The 26,052-nt window shown below is 45.7% G+C and overlaps 1 protein-coding gene across 1 annotated transcript in view; it reads right to left on the bottom strand.

Moving 5' to 3' along the window:
• Positions 1 to 20,072, bottom strand: part of DLGAP2 (discs, large (Drosophila) homolog-associated protein 2) — a 60,147-nt gene extending 40,075 nt beyond the window's left edge. Inside the window, exons 1-2 of the mRNA XM_009078474.1 lie at positions 20,012 to 20,072; positions 6,492 to 7,561 (exon numbers count right to left, since the gene is read on the bottom strand). Coding sequence (XP_009076722.1) covers positions 6,492 to 7,493 — 1,002 coding nt within the window. The 5' untranslated portion in view covers positions 7,494 to 7,561; positions 20,012 to 20,072. The remainder of the gene's footprint in view (positions 1 to 6,491; positions 7,562 to 20,011) is intronic.
• Between the last annotated feature and the right edge of the window lie 5,980 nt (positions 20,073 to 26,052).

Genomic DNA, 26,052 nt, shown 5'->3' with positions numbered 1-26,052 from the left:
CTGCTTACTGGCTGTGGACTCTAGACCCTGTTGGTCTGTTTTTTTGCAGGAGGGAAGAGTTCAGTCTCTGAAAAGAGAAGTTTGCTCCCTCAGTAGCTAAATCTGTGTCTACAACTCACCACCATCCCCTCTACTCTGCTCTGTGAGACCCACCTGGAATGCTGCACACAGTTCTGGTGTCCTCAACATCAGAAGGACATGGAACTGTGGGAGCAAGTGCAGAGGAGGCCACAGAGTTGCTCAGAGCACTGGAGCATCTCCCTGTGAGCACAGGCTGAGGGAGTTGGGGCTGTTCAGCCTGGAGAAGAGAAGGTTGTGTGGAGACCTCAGAGCAACTTTTCCATATCTGAAGGGGCTACAAGAGCCAGAGAGGGACTCTGTGTTAGGAACTGCAGGGACAGGACAAGGGGTTCAAACTGAAGCAGGGAAAGTTTAGGTTGGATGTGAGAAAAAAGTTTTCCCTGTTCTGGTGGTGAGACAGTGGCCCAGGTTGCCCAGGGAGGCTGTGGCTACCCCAACCCTGGCAGTGTTCACAGCCAGGTTGGATGAGCCTTGAGCAACCTGCTCTGGTGGGAGGTGTCCCTGCCCAGGGCAGGGCTTGGGGCTGGGTGAGCTCTGAGCTCCATTCCAACCCCTTAACATACTATGATTCACTGATTTTTGACTAGTTTCTCCGGTCATTTTTTTCCCTAATGTGCTGATTCATTGTTCAAAGAATATGAATTATACAATGAGATTCAAAAATCTCTGCAGAAAATGCTGGGGACTCCCCCTCACCACTAACAATGCCAGTCTCCATAATCAGCTTTAATTCTCACATGCCATCCTCTACTCCTTGAACTCCTTGACAGCTTGGAAGCACAAAATGTTCTTGCAGCATTCCCAAAAGTCTGTTGACACTGTCCATCAAGGCAGGAGCTAATCTGAGACAAGCCAGCTATTCTCTCCAGACTTTGCTGTGGGACTCTTTGTTAAGAGCTACAGTGACAGGACAAGGGGCAATGGGCACAAATTGAAGGAGGGGAAATTTAATTAGATATCAGGCAGAAGTTTTCCCTGTTGTGGTGGTGAGACCCTGTCCCAGGTTGCCCAGGGAGGCTGTGGCTGCCCCAACCCTGGCAGTGTTCACAGCCAGGTTGGATGAGCCTTGAGCAACCTGCTCTGCTGGGAGGTGTCCCTGCCCAGGGCAGGGCTTGGGGCTGGGTGAGCTCTGAGCTCCATTCTAACCCCTAAAATTCTATGGTTTTTTGCTGTTCCACGTGATGTTGCAGGCTGACACCAACCCTGTGAATGACTGTGGGGAGTTAACTGTCCTTATCAGCTTAATAAGGGAAGATTAACTTCATAAGGGAACTACCTTCCTTATTGTCTGGGCATTACAGGTGTCTCATACATCTCCACTCCTGACTGGGAGAGCATAGGGATAGCTGAGACATCCCTGCGGGCCCAAAATGGGCTGTAGGAAGCCAAAGGGTAGAGCAGTGTTCGTGCTGCTGCAGGACACAGCCTGCCCAGCTCCCCTGCTGGCCACACAGCTTTTCCTGCCGTGGAAACAGCCCAGCTAATTCTTGAAGGGTGGCTGCTCTCAGATCCCTGGGTGATGGTGATTCTGATGCTAGTACCAAGAGTCTGTAGCTCTGGCTCACTTCACAGTGTTCATCCACTGGCATGTGCTTTCTGCAGCTCACGGATGGGGTTTGTGTCAAGCAAACAGACACAATCTAGTTCCACAAGGATGAAGTGCTGAGAAAAGTGCACTGAGCTCAAATCCATCCACCCTTGCAAAGCAGTAAGAAGCCTCTCAAGGGCAATGGTCTCATCTGTGGGGACCTGTCCTGTCCCAGGAGAGCTCCTGGATAAACCTGAGGGCTGAAGGCCTATTCATCCCTCCGCTTCTCCTCAAATCTCTTCTCCATGTAGGCAAAACTCAAACCAGCGGAGAGCCTTGTGGAAACTGCTGCTTTTTTCTTTCTCTCCTAAGCCCAACGCTGTGTCTTTCTTTATGCTGCGGAGCAGAGACATCATTCCCCACACGCCTAGCGGTGCCACTGCTGCAGGGGGTGGCACTAGCACGTCCATGTACGAGGGAGACAGGAGTGGGCTGAAGCCTTTTTTAGAACAACACGCTATTTCCTTTTTTAGTGCTGACTCACTCCCTGTACCTTGCCGGGTGTTTACCGCGGCTCTCGCTGCCTCAGTGGGTGAGGAAGGAATGTTAATCCGTGGCACACAGCGCTGAGCTCCAGAGCCACGGCGGCAGCCAGCGCTGTGCCCCTGCCTGTCTTTTGGCTTTTTTGTGGGCATTACTTCTCTTCAACTGGCATTCAAAGTTGTTTCAGTCCTGGAAGCTGCAAGTGGCACTTTTGTAGTCATCATTTTAGCACAGCTATCTAGTTCCTATCCATTTTTTCCTGTCACAAAGCTTTGCCCCTTGCTAGTACTCAGAGTGGAATACATCAAAGCCATTGCACTGCACATGGGTGGAACCTTATTAGCCAAAGCAGCTGATGAAGACAGAAGAGATTTCTCAGCTCATTTATCTTTCTCTCAACATATTTGACATTACAATTAAAACGACACAGAAAACAGTAGCAGCCACTATAGCTAGAACTACACCAAAGTGCTCTTCTCTGCTCATGTGACCTGCTTGGGCTGCTCTGCCTGCTGACTGGAGGGCAGAAGTGTTTGGTGCTCAGAAACACATTTGTACCTCAATTTGTCTGTATTCAAAAGAGAAATTAAAGGCCCATATACAGGAACTGGTGCTAATCATTCACAAGACATGATCTGATAAATGCTGCTTGTGTACAGCTAGAAAAGGCTCTTTAGGTGCTAGCTGACCACCTGGTTCACATCTCAGCCCCCAAAATGGGCTTCCCACCCTTCCCCTCTCCCTTCTCACCACCTCCACTGCAGCAGGAGTGATGCAAATCTGACCCAAGCCTTAGATGAGAAAAATAATCACCTATTTCAGTTAATCCCGTTTTCCTCAGCCACCCACTTTAGGACTAGCTGACCACCCGTGCTGGAACGAGGCACACTGACGGAGTCACCTCTGACAGAAGAACACTCCCAGTCCAGGGAGATCCCCCAGCTGCCTGTGGAGGAGCAGGGAGTATGAAGCCCTAAAAGAGGAGCCAGAGCTTGACTCAGAGATGGCCCAGGTTAAAGAAATACCCACTTTCAACTCTAGGACATGACTGAAGCATATAATGTGCAGACACCTTCAAAAACTCTTTTCCTATCTCCTGCTCCCAGTTATCTGAGGGTTTGCTAGCAGCTTTCTTCTTAGAAAGAAAATTCCTTTGTTCACTCTTCAGTTTGGAGGAAAAACCAGCTCAGCAATTATGGTGCAAGACAGAAAGGAAGCCCAGAAACATCAGACAGAAAACAGACTCAAGCACAGGCCTAAGACACTGCCATGCTCTCCCAGTTTGGGACTCTCTGTATCAGAACCCTCCAGTGGAAAACACAAATAGCAATGTTTTGTACAGGTCTTGAAAAAAATAATAATAGGAAGAAATCCAGAGATAGAACAGTGAGTTTGGTACAGTGAATCCTCACAGAACCAGGCAATACAATACAAGCCATATATGCATTATAAATTGAGACTATTAACGTATAAACATATAATTTTTATCATTCTGAGCTATGTTTATGTATTCACATATAAGATCATCAAAAGACTATAATTTCACAGCTTTATGTTGCAAAGAATTAAGACTACATAGCTGAGATCAGTCAGGAGAAATGTCTTTTAACATCATGTACTGTAATACTTTGAGCACAGAGACCCTGTGAAGGGCCTTGGGGTTTTATGCTAATCTCTTCCCGTGTGCACCTCAGGGAAATCTCCTGCTGCATAATCACCTCGGTAATCCCTCGGATTCCACTGCCAGCTCTTCTGGATCAAGGCAGTAAACTCTCCTGGCTACGGATCCTGACATGTTTCTCTACCTTCCTCAGTGGCGGAACCTGATGATTATTTTATCCAACCATTACTCAGTGATGCCTCTTACACTGCTGTAAGAAAAGTTAAATATCCCTCCTTGGGTTTGCAGATAGAATAACTGAAGTGTGCAGTGATTAACAAATTACATTTCCTGGGTCAGAGAGAGAGTTCAGGGCAGAGCTAGTAATGGGACATATCTCTGGTCTTAATGATCACAGTGTGACAGCACAGCATCCTTCAAGGGAGACGTCTCCTCCTGGCAGCGACACGGTGGGGTCAGGAGCGAGCCAGGCACAGCCCGGGGGATATCTGTGACTGACTGACACATCCACATCTGACAGAACACGCGTTTTGTTTTCATATTTTGTAAGGAGAATATTCCTGTTACAGAACTCCTAGTGCTACTGCTTTGGACACAAGGACAAATTCCTCATGGCAGCAACTGAGCATTGGAGTCTTAACAGCTTTCCATTATAGGATCCCTGTGAATAGGGAATGGGTTTTATCCCATTATTAAAGGGGCTTAAACCCAAGATTACTAAGTCTCTGTGCAGCAGAAATTTAAACTCACATCCCTAGATTTTTAGCTGGATGAACCTTCCTAATTACTGAATGAAAATTCCCTTCTGTGGTCATAACCAACTTGCACAAAGCATAAGAAAACGACCCTGCAAAAGAAGTGTTTTTCTGCTCCCTAGGCTTGTCACTGGGCCTGACCTAAAGCTTAGTGACAACCAAGTCAGTCTGTGAGCTCAGGGTTTCACATCCACTTGAGGATGTTGATGTAAGCTGGGAGTGAGAAGGCCAACAGAAAGCAAAGACAAATAAGATGTAAAGAGGGGGAGAAGAAGAAACTAAAACATGATAGAGAACGAAAGCACAAAATCCAGCAGAGGTGCAGAGGCCCCAGAGTTGTCGGTGTAGCAGCCTGTAACAGTAAGGAAAAAGCTAACCATACCTAATCTTCTCTGCCATGTGAGAGCTGCACCTGTGGACACAAGTGGAAGTCTCTGCACATGACACCCTCTCAGCTCTGCCTCGCTGAGCTAGAGCAAAACCTTCCAGGGAAGTGCAGGCTGTTTTACATACATGAGAATGTGCTAGGAGATGGCAAAACACCATAGCTGCCAGCCTGGACTGGAATCCATTTGCATGGTAATGCTGTGAGGGCTGCAGCTTTCTTTTCCCCTGTCTGCAATGAGGAACTGTCCCTGTTTCAGTAGGGAAGTTGGAGCCTGGATGTCTGTGTGTACATGTGAACAGACGTGGCTCTCCCGGTGTGACTCAGTGCTACTGGGTGCCTACAGCCGAGGGGAGAGAGCTCTGCACACAACTATGGTGGCTGTTGCTAATCTGTGTTTGCTGCTTTCTGCAGAGCCCCCAGGAAACGAAAAACGTCCAAACTCGTAAATGTGGAGTGGAGATTTCCACATGTTAACTGTTTAAGTTCTGGAGCAAGAGAAGTTCCTTGAAAAGAAATAGAAGAGAAAGTACTCAGAACAGTGTGGGCTCTGCAGGCTGTACTCAGTAAAAATAACTGAAGGAGTATTTGCATCCCACATGTCTTCCAGTGACAAAGCTAGCTGAAGAAGTTATCCTCCCAGCTAAACCCTCCTTTCTGCTCTGCTCCCACGGCAGGTCTCTGTGCACCCCGATGTGCTACTGTCACCTGCGATGGGATGTGCTGCACCTAAGCCATGTAAATGATGTCAATGCCTAAAAATAGTCTTTTGGAAGCTACTTTTTAAGGCCATGTCACTTGAGGACCCAGATCATTGTGCATCATGATAAACAGCTTCATTAGCATGACTCTGGGGTGGCAAATGGCATCAGGCAGAAGGTACAGAGATTTAAATGTAGGAGAAGGTGGGGAGTTCTTGGTCGCTGCTTGGACAAATAAGTGTACTGAACACCACCACAAGTAGTCTGAGTGTCAGGCCTGAAACAGCTCCCTGAGTACCCAGGTAACTTTTAATAATGATGCTGTTATAGAATGGGCTCAGCTCAATATGCTCTTGGGTGACCCAACAACGACAAGGAAAAGTGTGAGTGATCATCATCACAACAAACAATTGGGCACAGCTGTAACTCCATTCTCCTGTTAGTTACAAAAGCACAGATTAAAAAAAGGGATGGAAGGACACCAAAGGAGGATTCCACACAGCCTGTTTGCAAAACCACTCTGTCACAGATGCGTTTGCAACACTTCTTCTAGCCCCCAGACTGCTGGCAGATCTGCTCCTTGCTTGGTGTCATGCATGGGTTTTATCAAGGTGTTCAGTGTGATCTCCAGAGCTGAAAACACATCCACTGACCTGAAACTAATGCATGTCACACTGGTTTGATAGTTTGCAATCTGTGGTCTATCAACAAAGATAAAAGCTAAGAGTTTTCTCCCTTTCATGGAGTATTTGCATCAGGTGAACCACACAGGAATTCCCTGAGAGCTACATGGACTGCCCTGGTATGTTTTACAGTGAGTATGGCATAAACTGTGATGGTCTTTTCAGTACAAACCTTAAGAAAATCTTCCTCTTACCTGAAGGTAATGGCACGGCCTCAAGGAAGGTTTGATTTCCTGATGAACCAGAGGCTTATCTAAGTTCAGGGATGATTTGCGATAAGCTTCTTTAGCCTGACTTACTGTGAGCGTGGACCAAGAACTCCTTTTCATGTATTTACTATCTGGGGTCATTGGGAGCCCTTCACAAGCTGAGCACTTCACATCATTGTTACTTTTGGAAGTCTTCAATGAGAGATCCCCAAAGTGCCCCTGGAGTGCCTCAGGATAGCAATGGGATATATGATCTGCATGGTGCCTATTGACCACACTAGGGGTTCGGTACGTGCTATCGCTGTCCAAGTTATCATCAGAGCTCCACCAGCTACTCATTCCAGATTTATGCTTGGTTTCTGGCTTTCTCTCCTTACTTTTACTCCTTTTGCCATGCTTGGAATGGTGCCCGTGGTGATGATCGTCCCCTCGGCTGTCTCCCTTTGTTCCATTGACATTGCCCTTGGATGATCCTTCCAGAGAATGAGACTTGGTGAACAGTTTCTGGACGGAATGCACGAGGTGCCGTATCCTCCCCGGGCTCTCGCTGCGCTGCTCCGCAGCGGTTGAGGTCCTCTGGTACTGCAAAGTGTGAAACCCGTCCCGGTGGAGGGGAAGCTGCTTCTCAAATTGGTCCAAAAGGTTGGCAGGAATACGGTTGATCTTGGGGTTCCCGTGAGACATGGCGCAGTCGTCTCTGGAGTCGTAATGTGAGCTGTAGTGCATCCTGGGGAAAGTGCTACTTGACATGTGATCGCCCATTACCATGGGCATCATCATGCACTCAGAATGGATGGAGCTGCGTGGCGAGCAACGGTGGTGGTCCAGTGGGCAACTCTCCGTGGGGCTGAGAAGATACGACTGCCGTGGCTCCTGCCCATGGTGGATATGGTCGAGGGTGTGTTCACAATCTTCAGGGGATGCTAAGCCACAAGTATGAGCTGAACATAACTGTGGTTGATTGCGACTACCAGATAATCCTTTCATATTCCTCGGAGCAGGAGAGTATCTTTCTTCATTGAAGTGCTGAGAAGGCGACCATGAGTACTGCTGGTCTGTCATGAGAACACATAAAACCTGTGTTATGTGTCTGGTTAAAGTATCAACTTGCAAAATCCAAGTATATCGCAAGACTAAACATTTCTTCTCTATGAGCTTGATGGAAAGTCTCACCATTCAGGAAATGTCATTCACCATTTTAAAACTGGTCAAAATTGTTCACTGGGAGCAAATTATGGGGTGAGTGCAGCCTCCTTCCTGCTCGCAAAATTGTCTGCTAGCAGTTCTAAGTGTTATGCAGCTACTAATCGTGTAAACTTACTCAAATTTAATGGACACATCCAAGTATTAAGTTTATTATTTGACATTGAGCATTCATGTCTCAAGCTTCACGGCTAGTCACTAAGTTACATGGGTCTGGGCTCTATTTGGGTGGTTTCACTGCTGGATATCTTAACTTAAATGTATCCTTTCTCCATGGAGCCATTTTTGTCTCACAAACTTCATTTTCTTACACGAATCTCAGCTTCAGGATCCCAAGTTCACTCTTCATAAATATAAACAATAACCAGCAAAGAGAAAAAGAACATGAACAAGCTGAAATGAAGCTCAAGTTTTACATCACTAAGCAGTTTATGAATAAGCATTTCATACCACTTGAACATCCATTATCCAAAGTATTATTGTATTCCCATACACGGAAAGTCTTCTGTACCAGGCAGTTTTTCCCTTTCCATGTCCAAACTACAAAATATTTACTTAACTACTCTATGTTATTCCTGATAAACCAAATCTCTTCAGGTACAAGCTGTGGGTTTTTATACACTCAATGATTTGTCCCTATGAATCATGTGCTCCATGTTGTGGTTATTAAACAAGCATGACTGCAAAATAAGAGCAGCTTGTAAGCAAAGATTTGATACTTAAGCCTCTGATTTTTTTTCCCTCCCATGCAATTTCTTGCAGCTGTCAAATGCTACAAAGAGAAAATTAAAAAAATATCAACCCACCAGAAATACTTCAATTTGATTTTCTCATTCACTTTCCCTCTTCAATTTCAGCTTATTTAAGCCACATTTCAAAGGCAGACAAAGATATAGGATGCAAGACAATCCCTCAGAGGATCAGACAGATGTGTTAAGTGTTTACAGAATCCACTTAGCACAGGTCTCCTGCAAATTTGCTCTAGAGAATCTAAATACTCTCACACAGGTGCTTGGTACAGGGAAGCTGAAGGCCTTGACCAGAATGGAAGGCAGAGAACATGTGCTGGACATGGGAAAACAGCCTGGAGAGACAGCACAAGAACTCTGTAAGCCTGTGACAAAGCTCTCCTGACTCACATCCCCAAGGCTGGTGAGAACTCAGTGCCTGATACGGCCACGAGACAGATCAGTACCCATAGCTGTGTAATTGTATTCAACTAACACGTGTAGGAGCGTGATACCTTCGGTACCAAAGGCAATTTGTGGCAGGTCTTTAGCATCAGCAACCTCATAACCTGAGTGCTCTGTATTTCAGACTGGGAAAGATGCTTAGATAAGGTTTATTACACCCTAATCTCAACCCAGCTCCACACAGTGTTTGGAAATGAATGTGGCACTAAACTGATGAACAGCAGAGTGTTCTCCAGCCCCGGCACAATCCTGTCACACTGAAGTCAGAGATAGATTGAGGGGTCTGAATATACATCCACGTTTATCATGGCATGAAACTGATGGAGCTGTGCATATATCCTTTACCCCTTCATTTTTTTTTCATGCCACTTTCTTTTACTTAATTCTTGGCTATTTTCCCATTAAAAAAACCTTATTACTCAGCCTGTTGTACTCTGCAGGTTATAATACCTTGCACAAATGTGGTTACAGCACGGAAATACAATTGTTTCCCTGAAATGACGCAGTGTTCATTACCCAATTAAGAGCACAGACAAGGGAGTAAATTAGAGCAGTGCATTGGAACTCAGCCATACAGGCAGTCCTGTAATTAGTGGTGCTCAACCCAGGAGACTGCCAAACATTATCAGGGGAAAAATAACAGACCATGTGTTGAACTTACCTAGTCTGTACTTCCCATAAGGTTCCCAAAGCACCTGACAGAGACTAATGTATTAGTTCTTACAGTCCCATGAGATTAGATAGATGGAAGAAGTTGTTTTACAATGGGGGTGGGAAAACACTGGAAGAGGCTGATCTAGTTGAAGATGTCCCTGCCCATTGCAGGGAGGTTAGACCAGATGACACCAACTCTTGGAACGTGGTGGCTGCCCCAACCCTGGCAGTGTTCACAGCCAGGTTGGATGAGCCTTGAGCAACCTGCTCTGCTGGGAGGTGTCCCTGCCCAGGGCAGGGCTTGGGGCTGGGTGATCTATCTGTAAGGTCCATTCCAACCCCTAAAATCCTGTGATTCTATGATGATTCTACGATTCTATGTGAAAGGCACAGAAAAGGAAATTGGAATACAGGCAACCTAGTCCGAAGTGCTTATGGATTTCCCGGTTTAAATACTCCTAGGGACGAGCCAGAGGGAGGTGAAAGAAGGTTCTTCTGCCAAACTGCGAGCATGATGAGACTCAACCCCAAGCCCTTCAGTCATAGCCTTGCACATCCATGAATGGAGGAAACTTGCACTATGCCTCACCGGTTCGTTTAGACACCAAGAAGGAAGGGCATGGCAGAGATCCAGACTGAAAGAAAGAGCTAAGTTCCCCAGCACAGAATTGCTAGTCCCTGGGGATTTCTTTAGGCCTCATGCAGCATCAAACATAGCCCAGAAGGCTTTGAACATTTGCATCCTGTTACATACCTAGAGTATGAGACACGATGATTTGATTGCAGTGCAATGGATAATCTAACAACAGCTTTTCCATAACTCTCTCTGATTCTAGCTCAGGGCAGAAATACAGAAAATACAGAAATACAGAAAATACAATCTTCTGCACGTTGCTTTCACAGCCTTATAGAGCTTTATATGCCTCATGGAATGTCTGAGTTTCATTGTTTGAAACACAGGAGCTAGAAACTGTTACAGTCACTTCATAACCTTAATCAAAATTACTAAACCCGAATTAAGAACAGGGAAGTCTCCCAAAGTAATTGTTGCCTCTTAAATCTGTCAGAAAGAGTAACTAAAACTAGATAAACTCCCAAACTGCTTACACGTGTATCATCTAAATTTATCGGTCCAGTTAGGTTGGAACTCTGCTTAGAGCATCAAGCCTGTGCTGTGCTCTAGACACCATTGCTTTGCCTTAAAAATCTTTGAATAATCTTCAGAGCTTTGAACTACATAAATTTAGCAAGCCATTTGTGCCTTGTTTGGAGGTCTGTCGGAGGGCTGGGAGCAGCACTTGAGCTGTGGCTGAGGGAACGGCTGTGTGGTACCAGCCCAGCCTAACTGCCCATGTGCCAACTCTTAGCTTGCCAGAAATGCACAGAAAAATGTGCTGGCTTCAAATTCAATTAAGCTCACATGCTTTTCAAGCCTTTGCTAGTGGCTAAAAGCCTGTGCACAGCTCAGCTGGTACAGAGTGGTGCGGACGGTGCTGGTCACTCGTGGTGTTCCCCAGGGGTCAGTGCTTTAACATCTTTGCTGATGATTTGCAGATTAAATTAAGTGCACCATCAGCAAGTCTGCAGATGACACAAAGCTACAGTGATAATGTTTTTTCCTCAATCTTTTAAAAAGGAATTTTATCTTTTGGTATAAAATATATTTAAATATACATAAATAAAATACATTTATCCAGATTTGACAGAAAATTTAGTGTAGATCTTGAAGATAATGATACTTAGAATAAAATACAAGCTTTTTTCCCCCCCAGCCAGCAAGTCTGCAGATGACACAAAGCTACAGTGATAATGTTTTTTCCTCAATCTTTTAAAAAGGAATTTTATCTTTTGGTATAAAATATATTTAAATATACATAAATAAAATACATTTATCCAGATTTGACAGAAAATTTAGTGTAGATCTTGAAGATAATGATACTTAGAATAAAATACAAGCTTTTTTCCCCCCCAGCAGCTCCTGTGTTTGCTATGGATAATCAGCCTAAAAATATAGAAGTGCCACTGTCAGAGCCAAGAGCTGAAGAGAGGCAGGAGCACAAATAAACACAACCCAAAGCAGACAAAGAGATAAAGGAACAGGAACAGAGAAAAATCTATGTCAGCATAGGAATTACTTTTTTTCAGCTTCATCAGAGCAAAGTGGAATCTTTCAACTGACTTCAGTGGAGAGTCAGATAACGCCCAGAGTCTGGGGGCAGGGGGTGGGCAGAGACCAAGACACTGGCTGTTCTGTCAGGGAGAATCCAGTAATTCCACCCCCTGAAAATCCCTTAAAGCTCCTCTTTTTCAGAGACTATTGTACAGACAGAAGTCAACCTTTAACCTTGACAGATGGAAGGATTTCTGCATCCCTTCCTGGCTATTGCAACCCTTGCCCTGCTACGCTGTGTCCTGTCCCACATTTCCCCTCCTTTTTCAGTTCTGGATGCTGAGAGAGTTGCTCTCCAGCTCTAAGCAGAGGTTGGTTTCCTGTCTCCAGGGACTGGGCACAACTGTTAGAGCACTCAAGCTTCTTCCTGTGCCAGTCAGTACCAAGGAGAGAAAGAGGATCAAAAATGTTGCTGGAAATAATGACCAGTGCTTAACCCAGTAAAACCAGTACTGCAATGCACTGTGGAAAAAATACGCTCACAGTCTAACCTGTAACTAATACAAAAAAAAATAATTGGAAAGACAGGTATATTAATAAGTAGATACTAAACATTAAAATGGATAAATAAAATGGTTTAGCTGGAAATGTGTCTGTCCAAGGACTGCATTAAGTAGTAGTAGATGAGCACTGTCTTCTCACGAACTTGTTACACTATTTTTCTCGGTTCAATTGTAACATTTTGTTCTCACGGCCCAAAGGCCATTGAGGCACTGAGCGAGTCCAGCCAAGGGCAACGAGGGCAGCAAAGGGCAGAGCACATGGGCAAGGGCTGAGGGAGTTGGGTTGGTCAGCCTGGAGAAGAGGCTCAGGGGTGACCTCCTGGCTCTCTGCAACTCCTGCCAGGGCTGGAGAGAGGGGTGGGATGTGTGTCCTGCCAGGGCTGAGGGAGAGGAGAGAGGGAATGGCCTTGAGCTGAGCCAGGGCAGAGTCAGATTGGGTGTGAGGAGAAATGTTTTCCCTGTTGTGGTGTTCAGCACTGGATATTGCCCAGGGAGGTGGTGCAGTCACCATCCCTGGAGCTGTTTCAGAGGTGTCTGATGTGGCACTGCAGGATCTGGGTTAGGGTTTAGGGGTTCCAGCAGTGACAGGTCAACAGTTGGAGTCAATCTTAGAGGACTCCTCCAACCTTGATGGTTCTATGATTCTGTGATTATTCATTATATGGTTCCAAGGTTTCTGGAATCCTTTGGAATTTGTCTTGTTTTTATCCCAATAATTCACAGCTAAGTTTGCCATCCCCTGCAATATTAAGGGGACTACAAGAACTAATGCTGCTGTACCCAAGCAAAAATATTTCTCATTTATTCCTTCTAAATTGCCCTTTATTATTTCTTTAAAACATGAATATATTTTAAAGATTTTGCTCATTTTATCGAGTGCTTTTCTGGGAAAGAAATCTAAGCATTAATTTTCAGAAGCATTGATTGGTGCCACAGAACATGTGACTGTTCAATGTAAAGTACCTTTCTACTTCAAATCAACCTTACTCTTGCTTTCCAACACTCAATACAGCTTTGAAATTGTCTGAACTGCAGAATCTGATTTGATTTTCTGTTTGCTTCAGCATCAGTTCTTTGCAGCCTTTGGATTCTAGAAAAAGTTTGGAGTTTTAGCCCTGGCCTGACCCAAAACAAGAATTCCCTTTACTTTTAGGAGTTCATCATTATCTTCCCAGCTGTGCACCCTTGGCATTGCCTCTTGCTGCTTTGCCATTGTATGGTGAACTTCTCTGCTCAGTCCAACCCACTGAGATGGAGGAGAACTCACCCTGATTTTCCTATGGGGTGCAGGAAGAAACAACATCCTGGTGACAAGTTGTCTTTTCAACCTGTTGCCATAGTAACAGGCAGACAATTTCCCTCTTTCCTCAACCTCCAGACTGGGAATTTTTCAAACCAGGGTGCTGTGTCTTTCCTGCCTGCCTCTGGTTTGAGGCTGTGAGAAGCACTGTGAGCATTAGTTGCCTTTCCCCACAACAACTGGCACCCAGAGATTCCATGAGGCCGTGAAGGGTCAAACTGTGACCTCCTGGGACCAGGTGGTGGTGGAAGTACCTTCACCATGGGCAAGTCTGAGACCGGGAATCCTAATATGTTGGTGTCTGGGTTTGTTTCTTTTAAAGGAAGAGAAATGACTCTGTAAAAAGCTGGAAAAACCAAATGAAGCTGCCACAGGAAATTCACAATGAAAGGCAACAACTGACCTCAACAGGAAATGCCAGGATCATATCAGCAATATGTCACAGAACCAGGTTGGCTAAAGCCTTGAGCAACCTGCTCTGGTGGGAGGTGTCCCTGCCCCGGGCAGGGGTTGGGGCTGGGTGATCTGTAAGGTCCATCCCAACCCCTAAATCCTATGAATCTATGATTCTAAACCATTTAGAAAAGAGATGTTTGTTTATGCATTCACAACCCCCTCAGTACTCTGTAGTAGAAATGGATGAATAATTCATAACAAAGATCCTATTTGATTAATCTTACATCCTTACAAATATCTTTTCCTGTTTGTGGATTGACCTTGGGCCTAATGGGAGTTTTACAGTTATCTGACATGATGAGGCATTTAATGGTTAGGAATAGCTTCTGGTCTGCAGATTGTTAGTGGTGGTTGCCAACAGCATGCAATTAAAATGCAGGGTGCTGAGCAAGTTTCTGCATGATGCTCAAGCCACGTGATATGATTTTGTTCTGTGGCCAAAAGTAATCCACAGAATAAGCTCTCAAGCATAACTAAAAGGAATTTAAAGTTCAAAATTTATATCCCAAAAAGCATTTCCTACTATTTCATTAACATTTTCTGCAGTCTTGATCATCACATCAGTAAGCTTCTACACTTGTTTCTGGGTGCAGAGAGACGAAGGATATGAAGTGGAATTATTCAGAGATACGAAGGAATAACAGCAATAAAAAGGCTATTTTTTTCAGTATCTGTTCATCTAGTCACAATGAGCTAATAGCAGGGTGACACAGGCATATCTGGGTACCTCACATTTAAAATCTTCTGTAAGTGTAGAAGACATTTTTGTAGCCACACCAAGCCTCCTGCCTACATATTCTGATTACACGACAGACAGACAGCTCTGATATGATAGAGAGGGATAGATAAAAGCTGATAGAAACGATAAGAAGACAGAGGACTAACGTGGGAAATCTGCATCCAATTGTTCCTGTCCAGCCATGAATTCTTTGCATGGTGCAGGATAAGGCCATGGGAAGTGATGCCAGTCCCATGGAGAGGGCACTCACCTCACCAGGTTGCAACCAGCCTTTGTGGATACCTCAGTTCCCCATGGCACAAGAAGAAAAGCAGCTTTGGTGCCTCTGAGGGGTAGTGCCAGAAACCAGGGAAACATTTGTCCAGAGCAGAGCACCGAGGCTGGGGAAGGGTCTGGAGCACAAGTGGCATGAGGAGAGGCTGAGGGAGCTGGGGGTGTTCAGCCTGGAGAAGAGGAGGCTCAGGGGAGACCTTCTCACCCTCTGCAACTCCCTGACAGGAGGTTGGAGTCAGGTGGGGGTTGGTCTCTTCTCCCAGGCAACAGCAGCAGGACAAGAGGGCACAGACTCAAGCTCTGCCAGGGGAGGGTTAGGTTGGATATCAGGAAGAGATTTTTTCCAGAGAGAGTGCTCAGGCATTGGAATGTGCTGCCCAGGGAGGTGGTGGATTCCCCATCCCTGGAGGTTTTCAAGCTGAGACTGGATGTGGCACTTAGTGCCATGGGCTAGTGACCACAGCAGGGTTGGACTAGATAACCTTGGAGGTGTTTTCCAACCCGGTTGATTCTATCATTCTATGATTCAGTCTCTGGGATAATCCCATATAGGAATTTACAACAGTGTTTGCTACTGTGCCTGTACTTACAGGGATGAGTTGTCACTGCAGCAGTTCAATCTGCAGGGCCAAGCTTTGAGTCTGACTGAAGTCCTACCAGCTCCACTCAAAGTCCACAGATATATCACCATCCCTGGATGCTCTGGGAGAAGGTGGAGTGAGGCATGAATGAGGCACAAAAGAGAGCCAAGAGCTCACTGACAACCCCTTCTCTTTTGAGCCAGGGCAGAGTCAGATTGGGTGTGAGGAGAAATGCTTTCCCTGTTGTGGTGTTCAGCACTGGGATATTGCCCAGGGAGGTGGTGCAGTCACCATCCCTGGAGGTGTTTCAGAGGTGTCTGATGTGGCACTGCAGGATCTGGGTTAGGGGTTCCAGCAGTGACAGGTTAATGGTTGGACTTGGTGATCTTAGAGGTTTCCTCCAACCTTGACAGTTCTACGACTCTATGATTCTCTGTCCTTGGGAAAATCTCCTGTAATTCCTGGTACGTGAAGCCGAAACCCTTGCAAAGTGCACAGTGTTCAGACACTGACTGCACTGAGCAAGGCTGGATATTGTGGTAGAAGGACAGACAGACTGGAAAGTCAGGCCTTTATTTATGTTTTTCTTTCAAGAGTAGCTATATCCTTTCTTTATTCCAACCCATCAGGTCATAAAGGCATGATCATGCAATCAGCAGTGATTGAATAACTATGAGTTACTGTCTGACACTTGAACCTCACCAATTACTCAAAAGCAGAACTGCATCAGCTGTGAAATGGAAACACATTTTTGTAACCTGCCCTTAAACTCCCTTACAGCTTCCTTTGCTATCAGGGCAGCTTAAGAGCATTATTAGTAACTGAAACCTGTTTTACAGGTTTCAACCTTTTCCTTAGCAGCAACTCAGTAGCAGATCCTGAAGGGAAACCAGCAATTTACTGAAACAAAAAGCCTTTAGTGCAGGTTCTCTTTCTTGGCTTGACATTAGAAGCTGCTAAGTGTTAAACTTGTGGTAAATAAATGTAATCCTTATCTATGAAAAGGAGTTGAAATACTTTTTTGGCAATCTGTTTTTGCCTCTTTACTTTATGCATGTGCTACCAATTGAAATATATATCTTTAAAGAGTTCATCCCATCTTCCCTGGTCATTTTCTTTTGGTATTTGGATGGCATTCAAACATGTAACTTTTTCTGTGCCTCTTGTGAGAGGGTGTGAGAAGCAAACAGTGCAGTTGAGACTGTGCTGTTTGCTTCTCACACCCAAAGCAAAATGTTTCCTTACTCTTTACAGGCCTAAAGGGAATAAGAGTGTGAGAACTCTCTAGACACCATAAGCAAGAACAGTTTCATAAAATGGTTCTTTTCTAATACATTAACATTGTTCAGACAACATAAGCTCCACCTAGAAGGAGGCTTGGAACTGGAAGAACTCCAGTTTCCATGAGACTTGCAGGGAGCTGCCTGGGATCACACCTCTCAGACTCTTGCTCCCACCACTATGCCCTGCTGCCTTTATCAGGCTGCTGCTTTGAGATGTTCCTCATGAAAAGAACAGGAATTTTGGTTGAGTATGAATCTTAGAATCATAGAATCGTAGAATCATTCAGGTTGGAAAAGACCTCCAAGATCATCGAGTCCAACCCTCCCGTGGTCACTAGCCCATGGCACTAAGTGCCACATCCAGTCTCAGCTTGAAAACCTCCAGGGATGGGGAATCCACCACCTCCCTGGGCAGCACATCCCAATGCCTGAGCACTCTCTCTGGAAAAAATCTCTTCCTAATATCCAACCTAACCCCCCCCAGCAGAGCTTGAGTCTTGACTTGTGCTCCAGTCCCTTCACCAGCCTCGTTGCTCTGCTCTTCTTGTAACCATAACACTCACCACTCTGAACTCTGCTAACAAATAAATGGTGCAGAGCCATGAAATATTGTTCTCGAGAACAGACTATGAGTGCTTGGAGAATCTTTTTCTGAAGGAATCCATTGCATTTCTGCCTGGTTTAACTAATGAGGCATTTTATAGAATCAATAGCATAGAAGAGTTGGTATCAGTCCCATCCCTTGACACCTTTTCCCAATTAAGGCAGTGGATCGTTTTATTAACAATATTAGTTACTGACTACTCAGCATTTTCACTCTGGTGAGATACTGTGCAAACATTAATTAATCCCCACCAAAGCCCCAAAACATCACTAGGAAATACTAAACTCACTTTGCAAATAAGAGCCTGGAGCCAGAGACTTCCAGTACCAGAGAGATTCTAGCCTGGAGCTCCCTGGGGCAGTGACAGCCTGGAATAACAAAGGCTCTGCAGTTAGAGCTGCCTCACAGATATCACCCTGGCTGCTTTGACTTGGGGCTGTTGTTTGACTTCCCAAGGAAAGCCCTGTCTGGTTTCTTCAGGAATGAAGGGCTCAGCAGTCCTTCAGGTTGAGGCTGTTCACAGGGAATAACAACACAGTCCTTAGGTTAGGTGTACACAGAGGGGCTGAGCCCATTTCCACAGCCCAGTGATCAGAGCATCCACCCAGATTCCTCTCCAACGAATATCTCACTTTACACATGTGCAACAGCAAGAAAAATTGGAGACTGAGAAAGGTGTAATAGTTCGCAGCTGGAACACAACACTGGGGGAAAGACAGACAGACAGACAGGTGTGTCCCATCCATCTGTGGAGGTGTAACACACCAGCACAGCTGTAACTGCAGAGCTTGTCCACACACAACTCAACTGACTGTCCCACAAATTTCCTGAAAGTCTTCCCAATTTCAGTGATTCTCTCTAAGAGAGAATGGGACACCCTGAGTTTTTACATTCCTGGGGATATTCATCTCTTTTGGCCACTACTGTTTGGCAGTTGAGACAGGACAGGATTTCCTTCTGAAAATATCAAAGCCACTCACTTCTTTCCACGTAGTGATCTTTGGGACTTATTTCAGAGGACTCCAGTAAGGACACATATATTTAGGAGCAAGGACAGATCTTTCCTTGCTTTTCCATATTTTTTTCAGTCCTTTGGCCATAAATAGATAAGTTTTTGAAGGCAGCTGAATTGCTTTGTAGTCTAGCTGTGAATTTTTTCTTATTTTACTTTCCCATTTCTTATTTCTGTTGTCTAATCTCCCATCTTCTTCCTAATCTGGGTGCTGGATGACTAATCAGCTAGTGCATATCTTTGTGTTAGTCTTTGATTAGCTGTTTCATATGAGGCTTCTTACCACAGACACCTGCCATTTAATACCCTTGACTTATACCTCATTGGCTCTGACTTGCGAAGCCGTGAAGTTCTTTCTCAGCCAAACGGGAAGGAGAACAATTCTGATATACTTCTAGGGCATTAGTTACCCCACTCTACATTAAGCTTATAAAGTAGGCCAAACCTGCTACGTCCTATAAAAGTCTATTACTCCTCATTGACTCTGAAGGAAGTCCAAAGATCAAGTTTAGACATCGACATCTGAATGACTTTCTAACTCTTAGATGAGATGAATTCCAACCCAGGGTGTCTGAGCTCCTCCCTGTGTGCTGTGAAATGGGACAGCAGGGTGAAAAACCTCCAAATGCCCAAGAAGGCTGAGAGATTTGCTCATTCCATGACTCCTCCATAGGATCCACCTGTCAGACTCCTGGGGATCCTCACGTTTAACCACATCTTCCCTCTCACACTACTTTGATTAAGGCAGAAACTGTCTGAGACAAAGACCAAAGAAGGAAGGCTGGTCATGTCCTTGAGCACCTTCTTTTGAATCCTTGGTTGCCTGGGGGTTAACCAAATCTGATGGGTTTTGCTTTCCATCCTCTAACCTTACAGAGCAGGTGCCAAACTCCCAGCAGGACTCACCTGAGAGGACTTTGGTCCTGGCAGTGCCAGCACTGGGGCCGTGCCTGGTGTGGGCTCTGGCCGGGGCAGGCTGGGCCAGCACCTCTCAGCCAGCCCAGCACCTCTGAGCTGACCCAGCAACTCTGAGCTGACCCAGCACCTCTGAGCTGGCCCAGCACCTCTGAGCTGACCCAGCACCTCTGAGCTGACCCAGCCCCTCTGGGCTGACCCAGCACCTCTGGGCTGACCCAACACCTCTGGGCTGACCCAGCGTCTCTCAGCTGATCCAGCCCCTCTGGGCTGGTCCAGCACCTCTCAGCTGGCCCAACACCTCTGGGCTGACCCAGCACCTCTGAGTTGGTCTGAGCTGACCCAGCACCTCTGAGCTGACCCAGCCCCTCTGGGCTGACCCAGCACCTCTGGGCTGACCCAACACCTCTGGGCTGACCCAGCGTCTCTCAGCTGATCCAGCCCCTCTGGGCTGGTCCAGCACCTCTCAGCTGGCCCAACACCTCTGGGCTGACCCAGCACCTCTGAGTTGGTCCAACACCTCTGGGCTGACCCAGCACCTCTGTCCTGGCCCAGCCCCTGTGGGCTGGCCCAGCATCGGGACGCACGAGTACCAGTTAGCTGAGAGATGGGTCTGTACCTAGCTCCTCCTCTGGCGTCCCTGGAAAACTGAAGCCCGACTTGAGCAGTTCGCCACCCTCTTCTTCTGCAAAGACAGAAACAAAGTAGCTATTTAATGACTCTCACACACACACTCTGCTCGTTTTCACATCCCCTCAGTGATAGCTGTTACCATGCAGCTGCTGAGCTGCTGCTACCTGCAGTGTCTGTCCCTCCTTGCCACTCGCTCTAGTGTTCACTAGTGTCGTAACATTCATAAATGCCTTTTTTAATAACATCTTTTACATTATGCTTTTCAGCTTTTCTTACACACACTGAATTCCACCATCTTTGAGCCTTCATGTGCTTATTCCAGCAGAATCCTTATTGTCAGCCCCTTTAGCACTTCCCAGTCGTGATTCTCAGGCCGCTTTGATTACCTTTTAGACACAACCATTTAGATTCTGCCATTCTGAACTCTGATAATGCTCTGGACTTTCTCCTATCAATAAAATTTACTTTTGTGCCAGAGAGAACTTCTCTAAGTCTGGAAAAGTACCTGCACTCGGGTGCTGTGTACGTCTGTGTGAGTGCAGCAAGGGACAAACAGCTGAACTGCCTCGGTGCAGCTCTAAGTTACCCTGCTCAGATCCTTTCCAGAGCTGCCTCCTTCAGAGTGGAAATATTGAGTACATACAGCCTGTGTGTTCCAAGCACAGACAGCTCAGCAGAGCAGCAAAATAATGGAGCACTGCAAAGCCTGTCACTGTATGTTCAACCAGCAGCTCTTCAGAGAGAGACGAAATCAGGGATTGCAGACTATGTTCTTGTGGTGCAGCCCAGGACTGACGACTTGTGACTAAGCTCACAGCAGGTCATGCTCCCCATATCCTCGGGCAGACGTTCCTGCAAGTCTGAACTGACTCTGACTTTCCTTCGGAGCACCGCGCTGTCTGCCTCAGACCTGCTGGCTTTGTGGTGGAGCTTACCACAGCCACTGCTCTGCCTGCTTCCCTGCTCCACTCAGCAAACACCTGCATCTCGAGCAGTTCTTGGTTACACTTTTCATTTGTACTCTGATTTCCCCTCAATTATCTCACAGCAAGCAAAATGAGTGAACACACTCATGTGCATCTCTCCAGCAATTGCTGCCGAGGTTAAGGCTATGGAATTGATAACAATGGGTAGTATGGCACAGATACTGCATAGAAAATGAGTCCCAAGGATGTGAAGGATGTTGGATAAGCTAAGCTGTCAAATAAACATCTTGTTTATAAACTCAGTTGTTAAATAAACTCACTCTACTAAAACACAGCGAGGAGAGCTCTGGGTAAGTGATGGGTAAAAAGTCATACACAATTAAAAAATGACTGGCACATGAATTCAAATTAAATTTCACTTGGAGAGGTAATGGACAACTCTAATTAAATAAAAGCACAAATTAGGCAGTTTCCATGGAGACTTTGCTCACATGATCTGCCTATACTGTGTAACTCATTTGCCTGTCCTCTAATGTGGGAATCAAAGGGAAGGGATAACAAGAGTATTCCGAAGGACCCTTTACATTCTTGGAAGTAACTAGGAGATCTTACTGCTCACTTCAGGATAAAGAAGATTTGCATTGGAACAGTAGTTTTGTACTTTTGAAAAAGCAGCTGTTAATTCATTCCAAAGGTCTATCCTGCATACATTCCAAAACACAGAACAAATGCAGAACATTATTTCTCCCTTGGAAGAAATTAGAATCATATAAAAAGCTCTACCCAAGACTAGACTAAAATCTTAGGAGTAGGATAAACATTACTAAACACCTGTGGGTCTGAAGAGTCTGAGAAATGAAAAAGAGGAAATTAAAATGCCTTTCAAAATCAAAGGGAAAGGTCATGCAACAGAATCCCTGAGTCAGATTCTGACTTTGCCATAAGAGTTCCTGTGCAGATTTGGACAAGTCATTTAATCTCTTTTTGTCTCAATTTTGCAGTAGAACTGGGGTTAGAATTAATTTCTCTCTTGCTATCCTACATGAATGCATTTGTCCGTGTCCGTGAGGCTGTTGCCTAGAAGAGCCTCCAGAGAGCACAAAGAGAGAACTTCCATGCTGCAGTGTTCTGTTTTCAGTAGGGTCAGCTGCAAAGATTTCAAAGGAGCTCAGAATTCCTTTGTGATTCCCTTAGGTTTATGAATCTGCATGAGTAGCTCTCAGCTATCAGTTTACTTCCCAAGCATAAGGACTTCTGGTTTATACTTCATGCCTACACCTATTCACATCACTAATTCAGGACTTAGATTGTCTTTTCAAAAGGCTCCTGCCAGTTCCTCCAGCCCTTCAAGAGATTCAGGTTTTGTATTCTGCACTTAGGAAGTACAAATTAATCCCAAGTCTCAGTGGCTCCTGTAGTATTACAAAGATAATCTTTTTACGAGGCTGAACTGTACTTCAACTCATATTATCCCTCCAGGAACAGACACACATGGTCTTTGTTTATTCACTCTACCTCTTCTTCCCAGGAACTACCCCATTTATTATTGACCATAGGAATGAAAAGCGTGTCCTTCCTTCACGAGCACAGCAGCAACCTTCAGAGCTCATGGTAACGAAGCCAGGCAGACTGCCACAGAATTCCCACACCTTGTGGAATGCAAGTGGCACAAACTGCATTCATTTCATGCCATTCCCCTTCTCTGTCTCATGTGTCCACAGTACTTCAGCTTGCCCTTTGCCATCGACTGGTAGAACATTCTACACCAGTGGACACAGAAACAAATGGTCCTCTTAGCATGGAAAGCTTTGATGGGCAATGAATTGCAAACAGAGATGAGATTATGAAAATAGGATGATTTACCATGTAAGCTTTTAAGCAATGTGTGGGACACACAGTTCAGAGACATGGGACACTTAGCAATACTCAAACTACTGTGCCACAGACTGGTCTAAAGAGGAAGCAAACACCTGCTTCTGAAACTGGAGCTCAACAGTGCTGGGGAAAGTATTCACTCTCAACAGGGCTCAAAATAGCGACAAGAAACGAAAGGCTCTCAAAGTGCAGAGAGGTTTCCTTCTGTGAACGCAGACGGTATAGCAAAATGATGCTACATTATGAAAAAAGAGGAGAGCACAAACTATCTTGTGCATCTAGTGTCTCATTTTCTCTCTCAGAAACATGATGGATCTGTCATGCACTCCAGTGCGACATCACCCAGACGACACCCCAAACTGTGATAGGAACCTTTCACAGCTCAGGTTCTCCAGGCTCAAGCTTGGAAACGGCAGGAGACACAGCTGAGCTGGAACCAGCTCGACAGATCCAGACGGCGCGTTCAGCCCCGAAGCTCCTCCGCGCACAGACCTGAGATGGAGCTGACACGGCACAGCTTTGGCCCTCAGAACAAGCTCAGTGTCTGCCAGGAGAGGCGTGTGCTGTTCCCTACCCTGCTGAGGACATGAGGGAAGTGCTGGTTGGCATGGGCCAAATCTGGGCAAGGTGTGCACTGCGGCAGGCATGAATAGTCACTTTGCCCATCCCTCAGACCTTATCACCGTGGTTTGAACCTCTCAGTCTACTCTCTGCGCCTACCTATCAGTTTGAATTCTCTTGCATCAAGCTATGCCTCTGAGTTGGCCTTATTTATTATGTACAGGTTCTACCCTTCAGAACCAGGCATGGTGTTCCCAGCTCCTAACTGTGCTTCTCCCATCACCCATCCGCCCACCAAACAGCCCCAGTCTCAGTGGACTTGTTGCTCACATACTTTACAAGGTTCAAATCAGCAAGACTTATAATCAATTAACTGTCTTCTCCATCACAATATGGGAGTAAAAATGAACCAGAACTGATGTTGAACTTGGTTCACTGGATTTTAATTTATTTATTCTTGGCCTGCTCTGGTCCTCTCACCTGCTTTTCTCTCAGCCTGCAAACTCCCTGTGGTAGATGCTCTTTTACTTCTGTCTTACATAGCATCTGGTATATTAAGTCTGACAACAGATGAAAGAAAACACAGGCCTTAAAATGTCTGAATTAAAACTGCAGCTGCAATTTCATTCGATCACATAATTATGGAGCATCAAATGTGCCCAGAGTACAAATATGGGATCCATGAGCTGAGAAAATGAAATGGCCTCCTCCAGACTAGAGAAACTCAGAGACCTAGAAAAGATATCTCCTGTACCTCAAAGTCCACTAAACTGCTATGCAATCAAAGCATTTCCTGCAGGGGGTCTTTGACCCTAGCCAAGATACTCCAGTCTGCTCAGGGTGTGACATGACAACAGAGAACTGAGAATGACCAAATGGCTGCACACCTTGGGGCTGTTACAGACCTCTCACTGCTCCTGGGAGACAGCAAATTGGATTGGTTTGATCATCCCCCTGCACTGGGCACTGGGGAGGTCCCAGCTCAGTGCTGTGCTCAGCTTTGGGCACTCACTGCCCAAAGGCCATTGAGGCACTGAGCGAGTCCAGCCAAGGGCAACGAGGGCAGCAAAGGGCAGAGCACATGGGCAAGGGCTGAGGGAGTTGGGTTGGTCAGCCTGGAGAAGAGGCTCAGGGGTGACCTCCTGGCTCTCTGCAACTCCTGCCAGGGCTGGAGAGAGGTGTGGGATGGTCTCTCTCTCTCCTGTGAGGGTGTTCAGCACTGGGATATTGCCCAGGGAGGTGGTGCAGTCACCATCCCTGGAGGTGTTTCAGAGGTGTCTGAAGTGGCACTGCAGGATCTGGGTTAGGGGTTCCAGCAATGACAGGTTAATGGTTGGACTTGATGATCTTAAGAAATCTCCTCCAACCCTGATGATCCTATGATTCTATGGTTTGGACCTTCCCCAAGTGGTCAAAATCACAAACCTATTCCTATCCTCACCCAGCCCTCAAGAGGTGACATACAATCAAAATTACAACATCTATGTAGTACATCAGGCCTGGTGAAGGCTCCTCCTCTGGACATCAGGCCAACTGGGGTGGTCTAGCCATATCTTCAAGAAGTTTGGCTCCATCCAAACTGTGACGGGCAGTGGTCCCTTGCCCATGCTAATTCCCTAGTCAAACTTGGGAATTACTTGGGACAGTGAACATTAGTTGGTCAAGCTTAAGACTGAGACCTCTCTGAGCAGTATTACAAAGAGCAGATTCCTATTTGTTGGGCCTTTGTCCTGGCACTGTTTAGTTTCCTACTGCAGATGCAGCCCAGGTGGCAGCACTGGCAAGTACAACAGCCTCACGCACCACTGTGCTAGCATGCTGATAACCAACAAATGCACGAAGCACAGCAGGGCTGGGAAAGCTCTGACTGAAATAAAAATTAAAGATGACAGCAGCAGATCCAAGGTTAGTGAGGTTTCCTTTGCAGAAGACCTGTGTGAAAACTATTCAGAGTAAGAGGAAGTCATTGCTAATTAAGCAGGTTTTGCTTTTCTCAACACAGCCACTCTCCTATGATTCCAACCCCTAAATTATATGATTCTATGATTCTGATGAATCCAGCAAAGATCTGTCACCCCAGTACGCTGGTACCAGCTCTGCCCAGAATGGATGTTGCTGGAAACAGGGCAAACATGTAGATTGCCCAGAACACCTTTTCAACTTCCCACAACCAGCACTTAAGGGACTTCCTGAGATGGAAGTTTAATCTAGACCATCATTTTCCATAGCCACCAATGGATCTATCCTCTATGGATTTATCTAATCTCCTCTGAGCCCATTTATCCTGATAGCCTCTGCTGCATCCTGTGGCAATGCACCTCACAATTTAATTATGCCTTATTTGAAAAAGAGTTTCCTTTTTGTTTGTTTATCAGGATGTCTGGTAATTAAATTAGTTGCCTCTATGTCTTTGGTTGTGAAAAAAATGGATCATCAAGCCCTGTCCACTATATCTATATCATGCACAATTTTGCAGACATTTACCATATCCTGCCTTAATCCTCCCTTTTCCCAACGAAGGCATCAACCTGTTTAGTACTTTATTATGGCAAAGCCATTCTAAAATCTTTCATCATTCAGGCAGAGCAGAACCAACTGAAATCCAACAAGGGCAACTGCAGGTCCTGCCTCTGGGGAGGAACAACCCCAAGCCCCAGCACAGGTG

The sequence above is a fragment of the Acanthisitta chloris genome, unplaced genomic scaffold (genome assembly GCF_000695815.1).
Source record: "Acanthisitta chloris isolate BGI_N310 unplaced genomic scaffold, ASM69581v1 scaffold14467, whole genome shotgun sequence".
NCBI lineage: Eukaryota > Metazoa > Chordata > Aves > Passeriformes > Acanthisittidae > Acanthisitta > Acanthisitta chloris.
The sequence above is the reverse complement of the archived record's forward strand: the minus strand, read 5'-3'. Positions and strand labels throughout refer to the sequence as shown.